Genomic DNA, 16,345 nt, shown 5'->3' with positions numbered 1-16,345 from the left:
CACTTCGGATCCCATAGTATCAACCGAGCATCATTTAAACACCACAGCCTTCCTGAGTATTGTTGCCGACTATGTCTGCCCATATTGTACTGACTGTTTGATGACTGCTTGCAGCAGGATAACATGCAATGTCACAAAACTCATTTTAAACTGGTTTCTTGAGCATGAAAACGAGTGTCCTTTCCTCAAATATCTCCTACTTCCATCCACTGGATAAATCTGCAGCAGCTGTTTGATGCTGTCATGTCAGTATGAACCAAAATCTCAGGAATGTTTCCTGCACCTCGTTGAATCTGTGCCATGAAGAGTTAAGTTGTTTCTGAAGCCAAAAGCGGGTCGAACCAAGTACTAGCAAGGTGTACCTAATAAAGTGACTCTACACTGATGTTGAGAAAAGGGAATGAAAAAGGAAAAAAGGGAGATTTTGGCACCATCTTTTTTTCTCTGACATAAATTTCAGACCAGTGTTCATAGTAGGTTCAAAAACATCTCGAGATAAACGTTTGCAGTCAGCTAATATCAGCTGATGGTTTGACCTGATTACACAGAGAGATTAAAACGGTCCAAATCTTGAATTGGACAAGAAGTGAAATTTGCTTCTTGTCAGCTTCCTGGGCACTTTCAAAAGACACACCAGCCTTATTTCATGTTGGGTGGATTTTAATGTCGGGTGTATTTAAGCTGACTTGTCCACGCTTCACAAATGTGACGTTGATGTTAACAGCTTATATCTCTTCCTTCCCAGCTGGCGGCGAGACCAGCTCTGCATCCATCCAGGGCCTTCACGGTCCGGCGGTCCGGGCTCGGCTGGAAAGCGGGCCCTGGGCCGCCGCCCACTCCCCGTTGGCTGAACGTAACGGCTTCCTCCAGCTGCAGCTTCACGATTACACGGCGAGCTTCATGATGTCCTCGCTCCGCAACCTTGCCCTTTTCCTGGAGGACGACTCGGCCTCCCAGGTGTTGCCCATGGAGATCAGCATCAGGGACACACACATTGATTTAAAGGTGAAAAGACTTATTTCAGTTTCGTACTTTGCAAAGTTTGTGTTTTACCCCGAGGTTACTGTTGCAGAACACCAACAGAACTGTTTCAGTGGGAAATTTGTCTCATTGCTTCAAATCCAGTTTTACTAATGGAGCCCATAACTCACTGCCTCAGACTAAAGCACCCTCTTGTTACCAAGTTAAATATTTTGAACTGTGGCCTAATTGGCATTTGGATTTGAACTAAAGGTTTAATGACACAGAAAGAAAAGGCCTTTCTACTCTGTTTGGTTCTTTCATGGTCAAGCAGCTTTGCTGTGGAACTGATTTGAGAAAATGGATGTGGACTAAACGTCTCCCTCATTCTGTCTCTGGTACACTCAGTCCCAACAACATGTGCTGTGTCTCCTGCAGGATGATGACCCTCGTGATAATGCCGACTCGGAGCCCTCGCCAGTCATGCTGCACATCGACAGCCTCATCGTACACAGAAGAGACGACGGGTCTTTCTCTATAGGAGGTGACAAACGTGCACACATTTTCATCTGCCAGATATTTCCACCTCCACTCCAGCGCTGATTCACTGCAGTTATATAAGATGACCTATTAAGTGGCTTTTTAAAGTCCACGCTCGCTGCATCCACACATCCGAACTCCCTCCTCTTCTCCCTCTCTCTTTTTCCTCACAGTGGATAGAGCAGGTGAGGCCAAACCCAAGCAAGCGGCCTCAGTGATTGACAGCTCTCTGAGTCCAGTCCCTGAGACTGTGGGCGGCATCTGTGGTGTTTCAAAGGCGACGCAGACTCAGGCTCCGCCTACCAGCCCCCCTCCATCTGACAAGGAGAAGGTGAGAAAGACAGCAAAACACAGTGGAAAGAGAGAATAGAGAGCGTAGAGGCAAAAAAAAACAAACACCACATGTGCAAACAGTGTTGATGTTCATGTTTTTGTTCTTCTTCTTCATCATTTTCTCCTACAAACAGCTCCAAATGAGAATGTTGTTTCTTTCTGATCATTCTGGAGGCTGAAGCATGGTGTGCCAGGTTTTGCTTTGGTAAAGCTATTCCAGTTCTGTGTTTGGCTTCAGTTTGTTTCACAGTGGGAGTGATATTTAGAAACTTAGGAAAAGCATTGCATTTTCAGCCAGATCTACTCGATGCTTATTCATTGCCACCAAAATAGCTAAATTACCTTTTAAACTTTATCCCACGGTGAGGGTCTGTTTGGAATTACAATACTGTTTAAAGTCTTGAGCCTCTCTGCATTTATTTTGCTGGAAAAATGGAAATTAGGTGCAGCAATTTATTGACCACCTTTATTCTTCAGCACAGCCTGAACTCTCTTAAGCAAACTTTCTTGTAATTTCTTTAAATAGTCTTCACAAATAGTTCTCCAGGCTTCTTGAAGGACATTCAAAGCTCTTCCTTGGATATTAGCTGCCTTTTGTTTCGTTCTTTGTCAAGATGATCCCATGTTGCGTAAGTAATGGTGAGGTCCAGGCTCTGAGGAGGCCAGTCTCTGAATGATAGTGTTTTTCTGTCCTGGTATGTTTTTATTATGTGTTTGGGATCATTGTCATGCTGAAAAATGAACCCACTGCCAATCAGATACTTTCCAGATACAGATATTGGATGGTGAGACCATTTCTGATGAAGCGTCAGTGAACAGTAGATGGATCAGCTGATGGGTCAGATGCATCTCTCAGGTCCTGTTTCAGGTTGTGACTGGATATTTTCCTATTTCTTAACGAGATGATGACTTTCATATATAGATAGCTTTTTTTTTTTCTTCCCCTTTTGTCCTCCACTTTTTCAGGTTCCTCAAATTTTTTTAAAGACACACTGCACACTATGCCGAGATACACTGAGCTTTTAGCTAATAGCTCTCTGGGGATCACCCTGTTGGTGCAAAACTACTGTTTATGAACAAATTGTGTTTTTGAAACTGGATGTTAGTAACAAAGAGTCTAAATGTTCAGTAAGTGGTCTCTGTCCATTTCTTCTATTGATTAAGACCGCTTTGAAATATTACCACAAAATCTGTCTCTTTGCAAGCACAATAAAAAAGAAATGAGAAATGACTCAAGACTTTTGCATCATACTGTAGGCACCTAAGACCTATTGTCTTATCTGGCTTTTTGGTCACGGCTAAAAGACAGAAGTCATTATGTGCAAAAGCCACATATAGTTCAGTGGAATCAGACATGAAAAGCCCCTGAAACTGTTCACTGTAGCCGTTGCTTGTTCTTCTTCCTCTTTGTGGTAAAACTTGCTGCAGTCGTTATGTTTTCTATACAGCCCAACTTTCCAAAGAAATAGTATTTCTCTTAAGTCTTCATATAAGCAGCGATCCCTGGGGGGGTATAATATTAAGCCTACCGATGAGACACGCGAGACACCTGAATGACTTCATACCTGTAGGGAAACTGAGACTGGAATGGTTGGAGCTGGCTGATTAACAGCAACTGAACTGCTGAGAATGTGAGCGGTCAATGAAGGATGAAATGTTCCATATTCTGTATGTGGGGCAGATTGTGATGTTTGTTTATTTCTTCTTTCAGATGCTGATCGAAGAGAATGAGTGTTTAAAGGTGGAGCTTTCCCGGGCAAAGATGGCGCTGGCTGAGGCTCAGATGGAGAAGGACTCGCTGCTTCACCGACTGAAGAACCTCAAAGTCAGCACCAGCTAGACCGCCACTCTCTAAGACCCGACAAGTCTCGCAAAATAAGAAGGAAAAGAAGATGATTTTTTTTTTCTTTAGAACTACAGTGGCGGCTCCCTTTTCACGAGCCACCGCGTGACTTCAGACTTATACAAATAAAACAATCCTGAGTCTTTGACGACTCTGAGAAAACGCATTTTTACACACTCGTCATCTGTTTTATGTTTTCCACTTTTAATTGTGGACAATTCACACGTTTGCAGCGCTAAGAAGGATAAAAAGCGCACCTGTGTGTGTTTGTGTGAGACAGCAAGAGGATGAGATTTCTAACTTTGGTCGTGCCTACAGAAAACCATTCCCAGAAACCTGCTTCTGTTGTTCAAGTTTCAATTAAAAAAAAGCATCCCAGCTTTTCGTCAGTGAGCTTCACTCAGACCTGTAGGCATGGGGAAACGCTGAATGTCGTATCTTCAGAGGAATGTCTTACTTTGCACTGCGCTGAAATTCGATTTGTAATCCAGCGCTTTCATATTCAGAGGGGAGCGACGAATCATGTTCCTGCTCGTCCTCGCAGCGTGTACAGTGTATATTGTGCAAGAATGGGAACACATAACTATTTTCTACAGAACTTTGAATGATTTTGCAGTGATTCAGTTGAATGCGTGTATGTCTCAGTCAGAACAAGCATTTCTTTACAAGTAAAGTGTGAATTTCCATGGCTTTGACACCAGTCTGTTCCTCCCCGCCCGCACCCATTCCCATTTATTTTATTTTTTTTAATTATGTGTAAATAGCTCCTTAACATGTGCTGCACTTTTAAAACTGAGGCAATGTAAATACAACAATCAGAACTGTGAGAGAAAAGTTGAGCCGACGAGTAGAGACAGTGGAAATAAACATCCACTCTGAGAAAAGAGGAAAATTAGGGCACCGTAAAGCTGCCTGATATCTTAAGTGTGTGTGTGCGTCTTTATGTGAATTTTCTAATCTGCCATCTAATGTAATTTTATTTAATTTTTTTTCCCGTGGACACACAAAGACTATCTGTTCATGTGCCCATGCCTCACGCTTGTGCGGCTACTTTAGGGGGAGTGACTTTTCTAACAGCACATGCTTCGGCACAGCACAAAAGGATAGTTTTTGGCGTCTGTGGATTCGGAACATTAAATCGGTCTGAAGGTGCATTTATTCATTTCAGGATGTTTTTTTTTTTTTCTTTTTAATTTAAAACAATGTTTTGATTTGTTTGGTTTCCTGAAACACAGCTAGTTGCCTCCACGAATGAGCGATTCAGACTTGAAATTAGATTTTTAACAGAGCTGTCTTCTTAAAGAGGAATGTTTTACTTTACGTCTGCTTTATTTTGGCCCATTTTTCCTAGACTTAGTTTTTCCCCCCCCCACCAAAAAAAAAAAAAAATCTTAAAAAAACAAAAAAGAAAAAATACACACGTAATAATAAGTTGTATTTTTGTCTGTCAAAGCTGCTGAAATACTCACAATAATAAAAGGTATCCGACTGAAAAGGTTTCACTTTTTCTAAGCGTCAGGTGTGAAGTTCTTTGCAGACATCTTCCTCGGCTCATTATGAGACTTCCCGTGCCTACGTCTAAAGCTCATTACTGTCAGCAGCTTAAAAATGTGAAACACAAACTGCCATGAACAAACAAAACACACTGACGTTGTTCTTCGGTCTGTGAGCATTTGTCAAAAGTTTTGGAAAAAGACACAAACGCTGAGCTATGTTTTTAAAATGTTTTTATAATGGTGAATATGTTGATCTAAAATATTAAGATCAACATCACCATTACCTCTATGCTTATTAGTTGCCTATTCATTCTTTATTAAACTCACTATCAATCCCATATGAATTGCTTACTCTATTTGGTGATTAAATAAAAGTTTTCCTTCATAGAATAAAGTGTTACCATGCTTTGCTCCATCTGGGCCTTATAAGGTGGAGGAACCGTGAGAGTAGATATTTCCTTTAATAGCGCTTAAAAAAAACGCAGCCTATTTTTATGCAACTAAACTACAAGCATTAAGAACTCTAATTTCAGTCTCTATGACTGTTTCTGGCTCGATGGTGAAGTTTCTATTTAGTTAATGGCCCAGAGGGTGTGCGTAGAACATGATTATGCTTAGTAGGGCATTATAATTGTATGACAACTACGTAATAAACAAATAGAAAATGAGCACCATAGCACAAAGTTTTACCAAACGTTAACTCCGACTCTTTAACTGCATTAACCTAGCACTGTTACAGTAGGGTAGTTTGAATCCAGCAGGGGCAGAAAGATGTTTATATGTACGCGTCTTTGTCTTATCCCTTGTCAAACAGTTGTCGTCTTCAGCTTCAGACTATATGAGGCTCCCTCTTTAGCTACCAAACTTTAAAAGCTGGGCTTTAATCACTGTTGGCTAATAAGAGAAAAACCACATTGGCTGATTTAATACTGGAGCTTTGTAGTTTCTTTGCTTTCCTGTGAAAACCTAAGAAACTCTTTCTAAAATGGGCAGTTTCTCCTGGTCTTTTAGTGCTTCAGCGATTTCTGCTATTTCTACACTTTATCTCAGCCTATACAGGAGCACTAAATATTTCATTTTTTGTATGTGAAAATGTGTTGTTTTTGCAGCACAGCCGTATATTTCATACATCTACAATTTACACAGCAGCAGTGTTGGCCTCCTAAAAATCACCAAGACACCGGTGACCCTTCAAGGGTCAAAGTTAGGTTAACGACCGCCCCTTTTTGATTGATTCTGACACAAATTGAAAAGGCTTTTAACAAAATGTATGTGACTTGATTTGAGAGGTAAATTTATGTAGGTGCTAAAAAAATTTGGCTGGATGAATACAACAGGCACGCTGGTGTCAAACGTATCTAACACATGTTTATATGCAGTTTAAGTGAAAAATAACAAATTAAAAACACATAAAAATTCATTCTGACAGCACAACCGCAACATAACTTACTTTTGAAACTTCTATTTGAAAGCTAGATTAATGAACACTTTTAAAACTGCTAATTCATTTATATATATATATATATATATATATATATATATATATATGTGTGTGTGTGTGTGTGTGTGTGTAAGAAATACTGCTAAATATTGAAGCTTGGAGGGTGAAGCTCTTTAAATAAGAGTGCAGCCACTTTGTCAGCTCAAACGTGCTGCACTGAAGCGCTGCAGCAGAGCGTTTGGTCTTTGTGAACATAAATGGTCATGACATTTTATGGCTGGAGAAGTGCAGTGAGTCATAGAAGGACATTAAGTGTTCAAGTGTGTGTGTCTAAGAGACAGAAAAGTTCTGCTCTCCTCTGCTGTTTACATACTGCAGCTTAATGTGTCTGTGATGACAGCTACATCACAGTGCAGACCCATTTATGTAAGCAAAGTGTACACGTTCACTTATATACTGCAAGTGTGTGTGTGTGTGTGTGTGTGTGTGTGTGGAGCAGAGTACAGGGATTGCCAGCTCCATGTGCGGCAGGATTGTGGGAAATAGGATGAACGAGAGAGGCATCAGGTTGAGTCTCGGCTGAGTGCGAAGTGCAAAATCTGTGTCCAACACCCAGTGTGGCTGCAGCTGCCTCTTCACTGTTTCATCCTCTGGTTTTAGTTCAGCGTTGGAGCGATCCTGTGATATTTTATACAATGATAGTGTGCAGGTTTAATAAAAAAACGGAATTATTATAGAAGCATTATAGTATTATAGAAGAAATGAGTTTTGTTTGGTCTTTTTTAAGAGGAGCATTTCGATTTCAGCTTGTGCCGTATGCAATGCCACGCAGTCTATTGTTTTCAGTCATACTAGTGGCACCTCTTATGAGGAAGGAAATGACAGTCTGCTGGTAGGTTCACTACTTTGAACAAGATTAATATAGACTCTTCGGCCACTTAGGTACATCAGCTAATTACAGAAAGCTGAGGTTGTATTTTTCATACAGGCGCGCTAAAAGCAGACAATAAGAGATTGAAAAACATTCTAAGATCAGAATATGAAAGTATTGCCATCGTGCCTTGAATCAACGGTTCAGACTGGTGGTAATTTAATGGTGTGAGGGATACTTTCTCAGCACACTGTGGGCTCCTTAGTACCAACTGTGCATCGTTTAAACACCAAACATAACTGAGTATCTCTTTATGATCAGTGTACCCATCTTCTGAAGGCTGCTTCCAACAGGATGGCACCATGCATGTCACTTAAACATGACAATGAGTTCACTGTGCTCAAATGGCCTCGACAATCACCAGCTCTGTCCAACAGAGCATCTTTGGGACATCTTTGGAAATTCACATTATGCATGTGCAGCAGACAAATCTGCATCAACTATGGGATCCTATTGTGTTAGTACAGACCAAAATCTCTGAGGAGTGTCTCCAGCAACTTGTTGGGTGGGTGTACCACAAACAATTAAGGCAGCTACAAAGATAAAAAGGGACCCAATCCAATAAGGTGTACCTAATGAAGTGACCAGTGAGAATATCTCATGAAGTAGCACCTGTATTTTCACGACTTTTTGTTTTGTTTTTTGTAAAAAGCAATTTATGTATGTATTTGGCACCTCAGGGCCACCATACATTTCCACCAGCCTAAGCTTCTACATGTTCACAAAGTAAACAGCATGTGATCATGATGACATGTGTTTTTAAATGATTATTTCGCATCTGCAGACCTACACATTACTGGGATATGTATGTCACATCAATACTGTATAATCAATAATAGTAGTAACCTGTGCAAGCAGAGGCTTGATCCAGCTCTCTCACTGAGCAGCATCATGTAATCACTAACATGTGGGTGCGAGGATGACAGTAATATCATAAGTCTGTGCGAACAAAGAGCTTTTTTTCTCCCCACCGCTGCAGAAATCTGCTATTGCTGACCTGATTTCAGATCAACAGGTGACACGCAGGACCTTAATCTGAATGCTGCCACAGCTGGAAACACGTGGAGCGAGCACACACAGCCTTTGAAGCCTCAGCAGCAGCTGAGGGTGTATGTTTCTGTGAAATATAATCAGGTTATTAAAAATATAAAAATAAAACAAAAACATTTGGATAATTTGGGGGTTGTTAGATATTAAATTCTTACCTAATATACTAAAATTCATAAAAGCTGACTTGTAGTTTACTGTCATCTTCGCATAGATGTGAAAAAGTAAAGTTTTATTTGCTCCAAGGTTAACTAATGAAGAAAATAATAAATGCATATTTAAATTATTCTTTAATTTCAAGACTTTAATCATTTGAATTGCCTAAAAGCACTTAAAAAATTCGGGGGAAAAAACTACAGCTGCAGGTGGAGTGCTTAAAGGCAACATTTGCTTCTAAATTCCAATTTAGCAGGTCCAAGCTTGCACCGACCTGCAGAGTGGGGGCGCAGTGGAGAGGGTGGAGGGAGTCTCAGTTTCCCAGGCAGTCACATCAGCAAACATAAGAGAAAAAAAGACAAATCCTTCCTCTGCATTCACACAAACTCTGCTATAGCATGACTGCGGGATATTTTAGGAGCTCACCTGCTACTAAATCTATTCAGCAGTGACGAGAATACACTGTCCGCACAGAGGAGGAGTGCGCATGTGCAAGTGTTCCAGAATAAGTTTGAGGCGTGAGAGCGGCAGCGGCTGCTACTGCCGGTGGCTGCTGCGAGTGTGAACCTAACAAAGGCATAGCCTACAGTTGGTGCTGTAGCATCGTCATCCACGCCCAGACTGTACAGTAAGTCTGCCAGTCAGGTAACCCGTGGTAACAGAGGAAGCACAGCAGGAGTACTTTCAAAATAAAGGCTTAGCATCGCATAAGTGATAAGGGACAAAATCTAATTAGATTCTCTTCAGTACAGGAATAGCATAATGATTTTAGCTTATTTTATCTCCAGAGTGTTTATTAGTAAGCACCAGAAGCAAAAATGATTTGAAAGAAGGCTTCTAATTAACAGCCGATTACCCCAGGGGGACCCAGTACTCCAGGGGGCCATTAAAAAGTACTAATTTAGCAGTAAATGTGTTTGGGAATAAGTGCAGCAGAAGTAAACATGACTCAGAAATAATAGTGATTATTTGTATAAATGATTAGCCCCAAATGAGTTCTGCTGCTTTGTTTAGGGTGTATAATCATATTGTGCTTTGCTTATATTGAAAGCTAAATAGCAATTTGCTCTCCTAAATACTGTCATAAAGTATCTACCAGGCCTCAAAATAGATCTAAACAAGTCGGTATGTATTCAACCTACCTAACCTGAAATTCTGTCCCCATAATGTAACTATTGTAGCCCATAACAGCAGTTAATCTTGTCGATTTGGAGAAGTTTTTTGCTGGCTTCCAGCTTTATCTGGATCCAAAACCACTCAAGTGTGAGATGTAGAGGGATTTAGGATGAGAATAAAAAAGGAGGCACCTAAAAAAAAGTTGTTTTATTTTGTAAGCAGGAAGCCCAGTGTTTGACGACAGGTGAGTTGACGTTGAGGTTCAGGCGACACAGAAAAGCACCGGGCAGTGCGCTTGGATCGCAGGAGAGGAGTGCTGAGTGCAGCGGGGGGAAGGAGAGCTTGTTGTGGCGGCGGATGGAGTTTCACCTCCCGGCTGTTACCGGCAGGAGCGTCAGAGACGAGAAGCGGAGGGGAGTGAGAGTTGGGAGTGAGAAGGAGTTTGTTTTTCCTTTTTGTCCCCCCTCTCTCTTTTAAACCCTGGTTACTCTTCACTTCACACTTCAGGGATTCGCTTCGGTTCTCCCCGCTGCTCCTGATTGCACTGCACCGGGGAGAAGTGCAGTGAAGCGGACCCGTGCATGCCCGTGAACTTAGGAGAGCAGTGCGCGCCAGAGCTGATCTGCAGCATCAGTAACACCTATTTCCACCGTGCAGCAGCAGCAGCAGCATGCAGTGATAGGAATCCTTTCTGATGCTTTCCCACACCAGACAGTGAAGAAAGGTGTCGGGGGTGGGAGGAAAGGAGGCGTATATGGGAGATTTGTTGGATTTCTATTTCCTTGTCGTTGCAAACTTGTGTCCGGGATGGGGAAGGAGCAGGAGCTGCTGGAAGCCGCCCGGACTGGGAATGTCGCCTTGGTGGAGAAATTGTTGAGCGGGAAGAAGGGAATACTGGGGTCAGGCTCTGGCTCCATCCCTCTGCCCAACCTACTAAGGTAAGCAGCCTGCTTGAATTTGCTTCCCATGACCGCAACAATGTCCGGAGGGGCGGGGAACCCCGGAGGGGGGAGTGCTGGAGGGGATTCCACAGGGTGGAGGGGTCCACTCTGTAAAAATTAGGCACATTTTAGCTTCATCTCAGGTCAGTGCACGAGAAATGAGCCAAGAAACCGCAGCTCCAGTCAGCCAGCCCTCCTCTGAGCTGCAGAAAAAGACCTCCGCACTGAACACTGTGTCAGCTGCTCGGTACCACCACAGGGCTTCTCGGAGACAATAGGGGTGTTTAGGGGGCTCTTCGTGTTCGGTTGCAAAACCCTGCTTGACACAGGAGGGGAAGAGGAATGTTATGCAAAGTCCAGAGACCAGCATGTGAAGCAAAGTGCACTTTTAAAGCCACACAAACGGGCAGCAGGCCAAATCATAACTAGACACAGCCCCCTGTTATCCCAGGCAGAATTTGTCACTATGTGACAGTTTAATGGGGAGTCAGCTCCTGTCCTCTGCTGATCCCACGACTGGGTCGAGTGTTTAGAGAGGGAGAGAGAGTTCCACACACTGACAGAATGCAAGTGTTTGTAATTTTCAGTTCAGTCTGTTTTATATATGTTTTTGTGCAGCTATGAGATATTTCCGGGAAAATATTATTATTGCTAAACTGATGCCGGTGTGGTATTTATATCGCACCATGGCTTTTTTTTTTTTTTTTACATGATGCTGGGAAGGCCTGACAGGCACAACGTCCAAGTTGGCTTTGAAGCTGTTCTGCAGCATTCATGTGCTTCTTTGTGAGAAGACAAATGGTAAACAAACACTGGATCCTCTAACAAAAGGGGATGTGGATTTCACTCGAACTGGCTGCTTCTTCAAACACGAAGAGGTACGTGAGCGGCGTCAGGAAATGCTGTTTGTTGTCAGGTTAACAGGTGGCACTGTGTTCAGAGGCTCCAGATTTCACCTTGTAACCTTGAATGATGCATAACAGATAAATTCATTAGTTTCGGTATGCTGGGGCGTGATCACATTGTAGCGTGAAACTACAACCTTTAAATGACCCCCCCCCCCCCAAAAAAAAAAAAAACGAAAAAAGGTTTAAATCTCCCTTCCAGAGCAACTGCTGTGGTTATGATTGTCCTCCTCCTGCCCCTGCAGCCGCTCCCTGCTCGCTTTTCGGGCCCAGGCTGAGCCAGGTGATTAGGAGATCAAAGAAGGGGGGCGTTTGGGAAGAGTACAGCCTCAGGCTTCCCGAGCAGAACGTCTCATGACTGGGATAAGGTCGCATGCTTGCAGGGGGAAGGCAAACCAGTCCACTACAGGTGTCAGCATTTCTGTCAGGGTCTTAAAGAGTCCTTATTCAAATAGAGACATCGTGATTCAAGTTCTGTTTAATTAGTCAGACGTTAGCTACATTCGAAGACAGCCAGATCTGAATATTAGTGTCTTCACAACCCAAAGAAACGGGAGAGACAGCCGTGCTTTGAGACATTCAGCCCAAGTGTAAAAGCACAGAGAGGAATCACAGCACATGGTGTCTGTTATGTGCAGTTGGTGATAATTTCTGCAGCCCTTGTTGTGTGAATAATACATGTAATAGAAAAAGAGAGAGAAGCTCCCCGCTGGCTGCAACAAGTTGTGATGAAGACAGGACAGATTTTTGCTTCACTCCTCATTATGATACCTGCATGCATACATACATGCATTTGTGTTCTTCTGTTTTTGGATGCTAATTTCCTCTCTGAGATAATAAAGTAACTGAATTTTTGTTTAGGTAGAGGAAGGAGTTGGTGAACCTGTTTGCTCGCGCTTGTTCTTCTTTTTGGTTCATTGGTGGCAAAAGACTTCTGTAGTAGAGAGCCGGCAAGTGAAACACGAGTCTGTGAGGACAGGAGCCGGCTGACTGAACGTTCACAATTGGAGAGGATGTTGTCTCGTTAGAGTAATCCATCCACACAACCATACATTTATTATCTTCTGCTTATGCAAAGTTGGTTGTAGTAGCTACATGCTATTTCAGTTCATCCTGGGGGATCCCAAAGTGCTCCCATGAAGTGTTAGATGAATTATATAATCTCTTCAGTGAGTTCTGGGGGTGTCTCTCTAGATAGGTGAGGAAAATCTCCAAAGGAAGGCATCAGGGAGGCAACCAGATCAGATGCCCAAACCCTCTCACTGTGATTCTATTCTGAGCTCCCTGCGGATGTCTGCGCTCATCATCTCGTCTCTAATGCTGAGCCAAGCAACCAACACAGGAAACTCGTTTCAGCTGATCGTATCTGCAAAGGAGATGTCGCGATACCAGAAATGTAGTCATTATCGATGCCAGTAGAATTACATGATTCTCGATAGCCAATCGGATACTTCAACAAAATGATTACTCAGTGTACTTAAACATAACCTCCATCCATCCTCCTCCCATCACTTATCCAAGTCTTCTTAACCAGCCATGAGATATAATCTCACCAGCGTGTCCTGGGTCTGTTCCAAGGCCTCCTCTAGGTGAGACATGCCCAGAACACCTCACCTGTGAGGCACCTGGCACCATTCTGGTCAGATGCCTGAATTACCTCAACTGGCTCCTTTCGATGTTGGGGAACGGCAGCTGTACTCTGAGCTCCTTCCGAATGGCCAAGCTCCTCACCTTATCCCTAAGGTTGAGCTCGGCCATCCTTCAGAAGAAGCTCATTGATCATGTTGAATTAAAACTCCCCTTGAATTCTCTGAAGAGGTCTGGATATTGGGCTTTAAGTTGCTTTGCCAAATTAGGAGTTTTTCCTGCTTTTCACTACCCAGAATTTGTGACCATAGGTGAGAGTTGGGATGTTGTACACTACACGTCACTGAATTTCATTGACTGATTGATTTGATTTCCATGCTTTCTGGTTAGTGCATCTCTGCTACTCTGTTTCTGTGTGGACTTTCCCTTAGGCCCTGTATGCCCGAAACCCTGTTCGTGGTGCTGTGTTATGGATTCTTCATTTTGTCATATTTAAAAGTAAATTAACATTAGTTTGGGCGATGGCGTTTCTTTATCCTGTCTGCAAAAATGTGTGTTGATAAAAGGGATTTAACTAAACAACGACACCCAGTTTGTTACTGTCTGTATCTCATCTCTGATGTCCTAGAACTGTACACATTGTTCCGTATTGTGTTTACTTTATGAATTAGGTTTGGGAGTTTAATTTATCGAAGGGTGAAAAGCCAGATTTTCCACTGAGGGGGTGGGGGTGGTAAGAGGTGGAGTGGTTAGGTCATTACAGCATGAGAAACAAACCGCAGTAGCTAGAATGAAACATGATTAATTTGAAGGGTGAAGTCGAGGTCAGTCAGATGCATTATGGGTGGAAATACTGTATGTCTACAGGTCATTTTCAGTGAGTTATGTCTGCTGTTACACATACTTGACTTTTATTCAGTCAAGACACAGGCCCCTGAGGAGATGCCTGAAAACTCCCATAGGCTACACACACACAAACACACAGACACGCACAGATGTGGCAGTCTTGTTAGAGTCATGTGTGTGTGACCAGATGTGTGACACACCTCCTAATAGAGAGCTTTTTGTGCTTTAGCAGATGAATGAGTCAACAGAGAGGTCACAGTGATCGGAGGAGCGAGTGCAGGCTAATGTTGTGGGAATGATCTCCAAAATCGATGCATACTTTCCCATCTTAAGGCCTCTGAGCCATTCACGGCATTCCTAAGTCATGAGGTTCCTCTGAAAGAATCGCACTAAATCGCCAAGTGGGACACGAACATTAGGCGCACACGTACTGTATAAACACACTAGAGGAGGATGTAGAGAAGGCGATCCTTTGCTGCAGTTTTGTGGCGTGGAGTGCTCCACATGAACACACGTGCACGGTGGAAAATCAATAGTGGATGATCTCATCACTCTTTAATGGGCCACATTCTCATCTAGATGACCCGTACTGTACATGGTGGCTGTTTCTCTGTGCTGGGAGGGAACAATAAATAATAAAAACCATCCCCGAAACACTTACAGCTGCACGTCCTTGTAATATTTACGTTACATAATGTTGCATAATTTACAGAGAGCCTGTATTAGTGGCACATCAGAGTTTTGTGAATATGAAAAACAGACCTCGGGGATTGGTCATGTCTGGTTGAAAGCTGAGCTGCTTAATCAAATCAGTCCTGGCACTGACACCAAGCCAGTGACTCAGAGTGGCCAATGTCTAATTTTAACAAATGTGCCTCCTCTTTGTGGCAGTTGTTCAGAGAAGACAAAACCTTTTATCATATCCTTTTTTTATATGAGATGCCATGTCCTGGTTTCTGGCTTTTAAACCTATTCTTTGGTGTTTTTTTACCTTACTCACTGTGCATGTAAAGGTTATTTAATATTTCAAGGTGTGTGAAGTCCACTCCAAATGCTACGCTCTCCAACAGACGGCACTGCTCTCGAGCTGTCTTGTTTGAAGTATCTACCTCACTATGTAACATATTTGGATAACGCCCGCCTACTTTCATACGTCCTCAAGTAAGGCTAGCTGGAGTAGTTTGGTTAACAGTCGAGCAGTATTTCATGTAAAAAGTCCTTTCAGTATCGCCCGTTTGCAGCTGATTTCAAATGACAGTGATTATTTTTTTGTTGGACTTGTGACATGCCAGCTTCACTTGTCAGAGTTTGCGCTGGTCCTCATTTCATATATTTCATTTCGCTGAAGCTGTGCATTTTTGTCCTGTTGGAGCATTAGCATCTAATCTGATCACGCCACGTATGTAGTTAACGTGTTATTCAATAGTGGTAGACAAACAGCTTCTGTGCGTATCAAATGCCCCAAAGCAGAACTATCTCTAGATAATGGCAATGCTAAGTTCTGAAGGTGGTTTCTTCTTTTTTTGTGGATAGTTCCTTTTTATTCAGTTCAATTCAATAAAACTTTATTGATCCCGAATGTTGGCCCCGAAGGAAATTGGAACTTAAAAAGGAAGAGAAAGCAAAAAATAACTGGTTTAAATACATTTGGCCAATATTTCTAAACAGCAAAACCCCAACTTTTTCCATAAAGCTGATTTTTGGGGGTGAGCAACATAAATTATAGAGCCGTTTGGAGTATTTTTGAATACAAAAACAAGGCTTCATTATATTATATTATATTGTACTGTCTTCTTTAAAGTAGTAAGATGCTGCATTGTAAATGTTTTATTTAAACAGGTTGACAGTCTTTATTTTTTAATGAACAAAAAAAAAAAAAAAATCTGTGTGAGTCCCTGATACTGCTGTGAGGGGATAAAGTATCAGAATGTGTACTTTTACTTCAAGCAGTGTTGCACATGGGCTGATATTAGCACTGAAGATGAATTTGTGATGACATGCTGTTATTGTACACATCATTTTCTTTGTGCGGTGCCTCATAAAGAGAAATGAGGATAAATGCATGCGAGACAGAGTATTGACTCTGATGGGGTGATGGTGATTGAAAGCTGATACGCACAAAGAGAGTGACTCATGATTCGGCAGATGGCGGATGATCCCTCTTCACTCTCGCTAGCTCTAACTCAATAACATTAGGGGAAAG

At 42.3% G+C, this 16,345-nt stretch overlaps 2 protein-coding genes across 8 annotated transcripts in view; both read left to right on the top strand.

Annotated features, from left to right (window-relative positions):
- bltp3b (bridge-like lipid transfer protein family member 3B) overlaps positions 1-5,183 on the top strand; it is a 32,968-nt gene extending 27,785 nt beyond the window's left edge. For all 3 annotated transcript variants that reach the window (XM_084909150.1, XM_084909152.1, XM_084909151.1), the window contains 4 exons: positions 746-1,005; positions 1,399-1,504; positions 1,674-1,831; positions 3,545-5,183. In XM_084909150.1, coding sequence (XP_084765276.1) covers positions 746-1,005; positions 1,399-1,504; positions 1,674-1,831; positions 3,545-3,673 — 653 coding nt within the window. In that variant the 3' untranslated portion in view covers positions 3,674-5,183. The remainder of the gene's footprint in view (positions 1-745; positions 1,006-1,398; positions 1,505-1,673; positions 1,832-3,544) is intronic.
- A 4,957-nt stretch (positions 5,184-10,140) lies between these two features.
- Positions 10,141-16,345, top strand: part of anks1b (ankyrin repeat and sterile alpha motif domain containing 1B) — a 278,541-nt gene continuing 272,336 nt past the window's right edge. For 2 of the 5 annotated variants that reach the window (XM_084911145.1, XM_084911144.1), the window contains exon 1: positions 10,143-10,801. In XM_084911145.1, the coding sequence (XP_084767271.1) occupies positions 10,671-10,801 (131 nt within the window). In that variant the 5' untranslated portion in view covers positions 10,143-10,670. Of the gene's footprint in view, positions 10,802-11,623; positions 11,683-16,345 lie in introns of those variants that run through there. The other 3 variants (XM_084911141.1, XM_084911142.1, XM_084911143.1) reach the window with 3 other exon arrangements.

This window comes from Perissodus microlepis, chromosome 17 (assembly GCF_051167445.1).
Source record: "Perissodus microlepis isolate ML-2025 ecotype Zambia chromosome 17, ASM5116744v1, whole genome shotgun sequence".
Classification (NCBI taxonomy): Eukaryota; Metazoa; Chordata; class Actinopteri; order Cichliformes; family Cichlidae; genus Perissodus; species Perissodus microlepis.
This window is presented reverse-complemented; position numbering and strand designations above follow the sequence as displayed.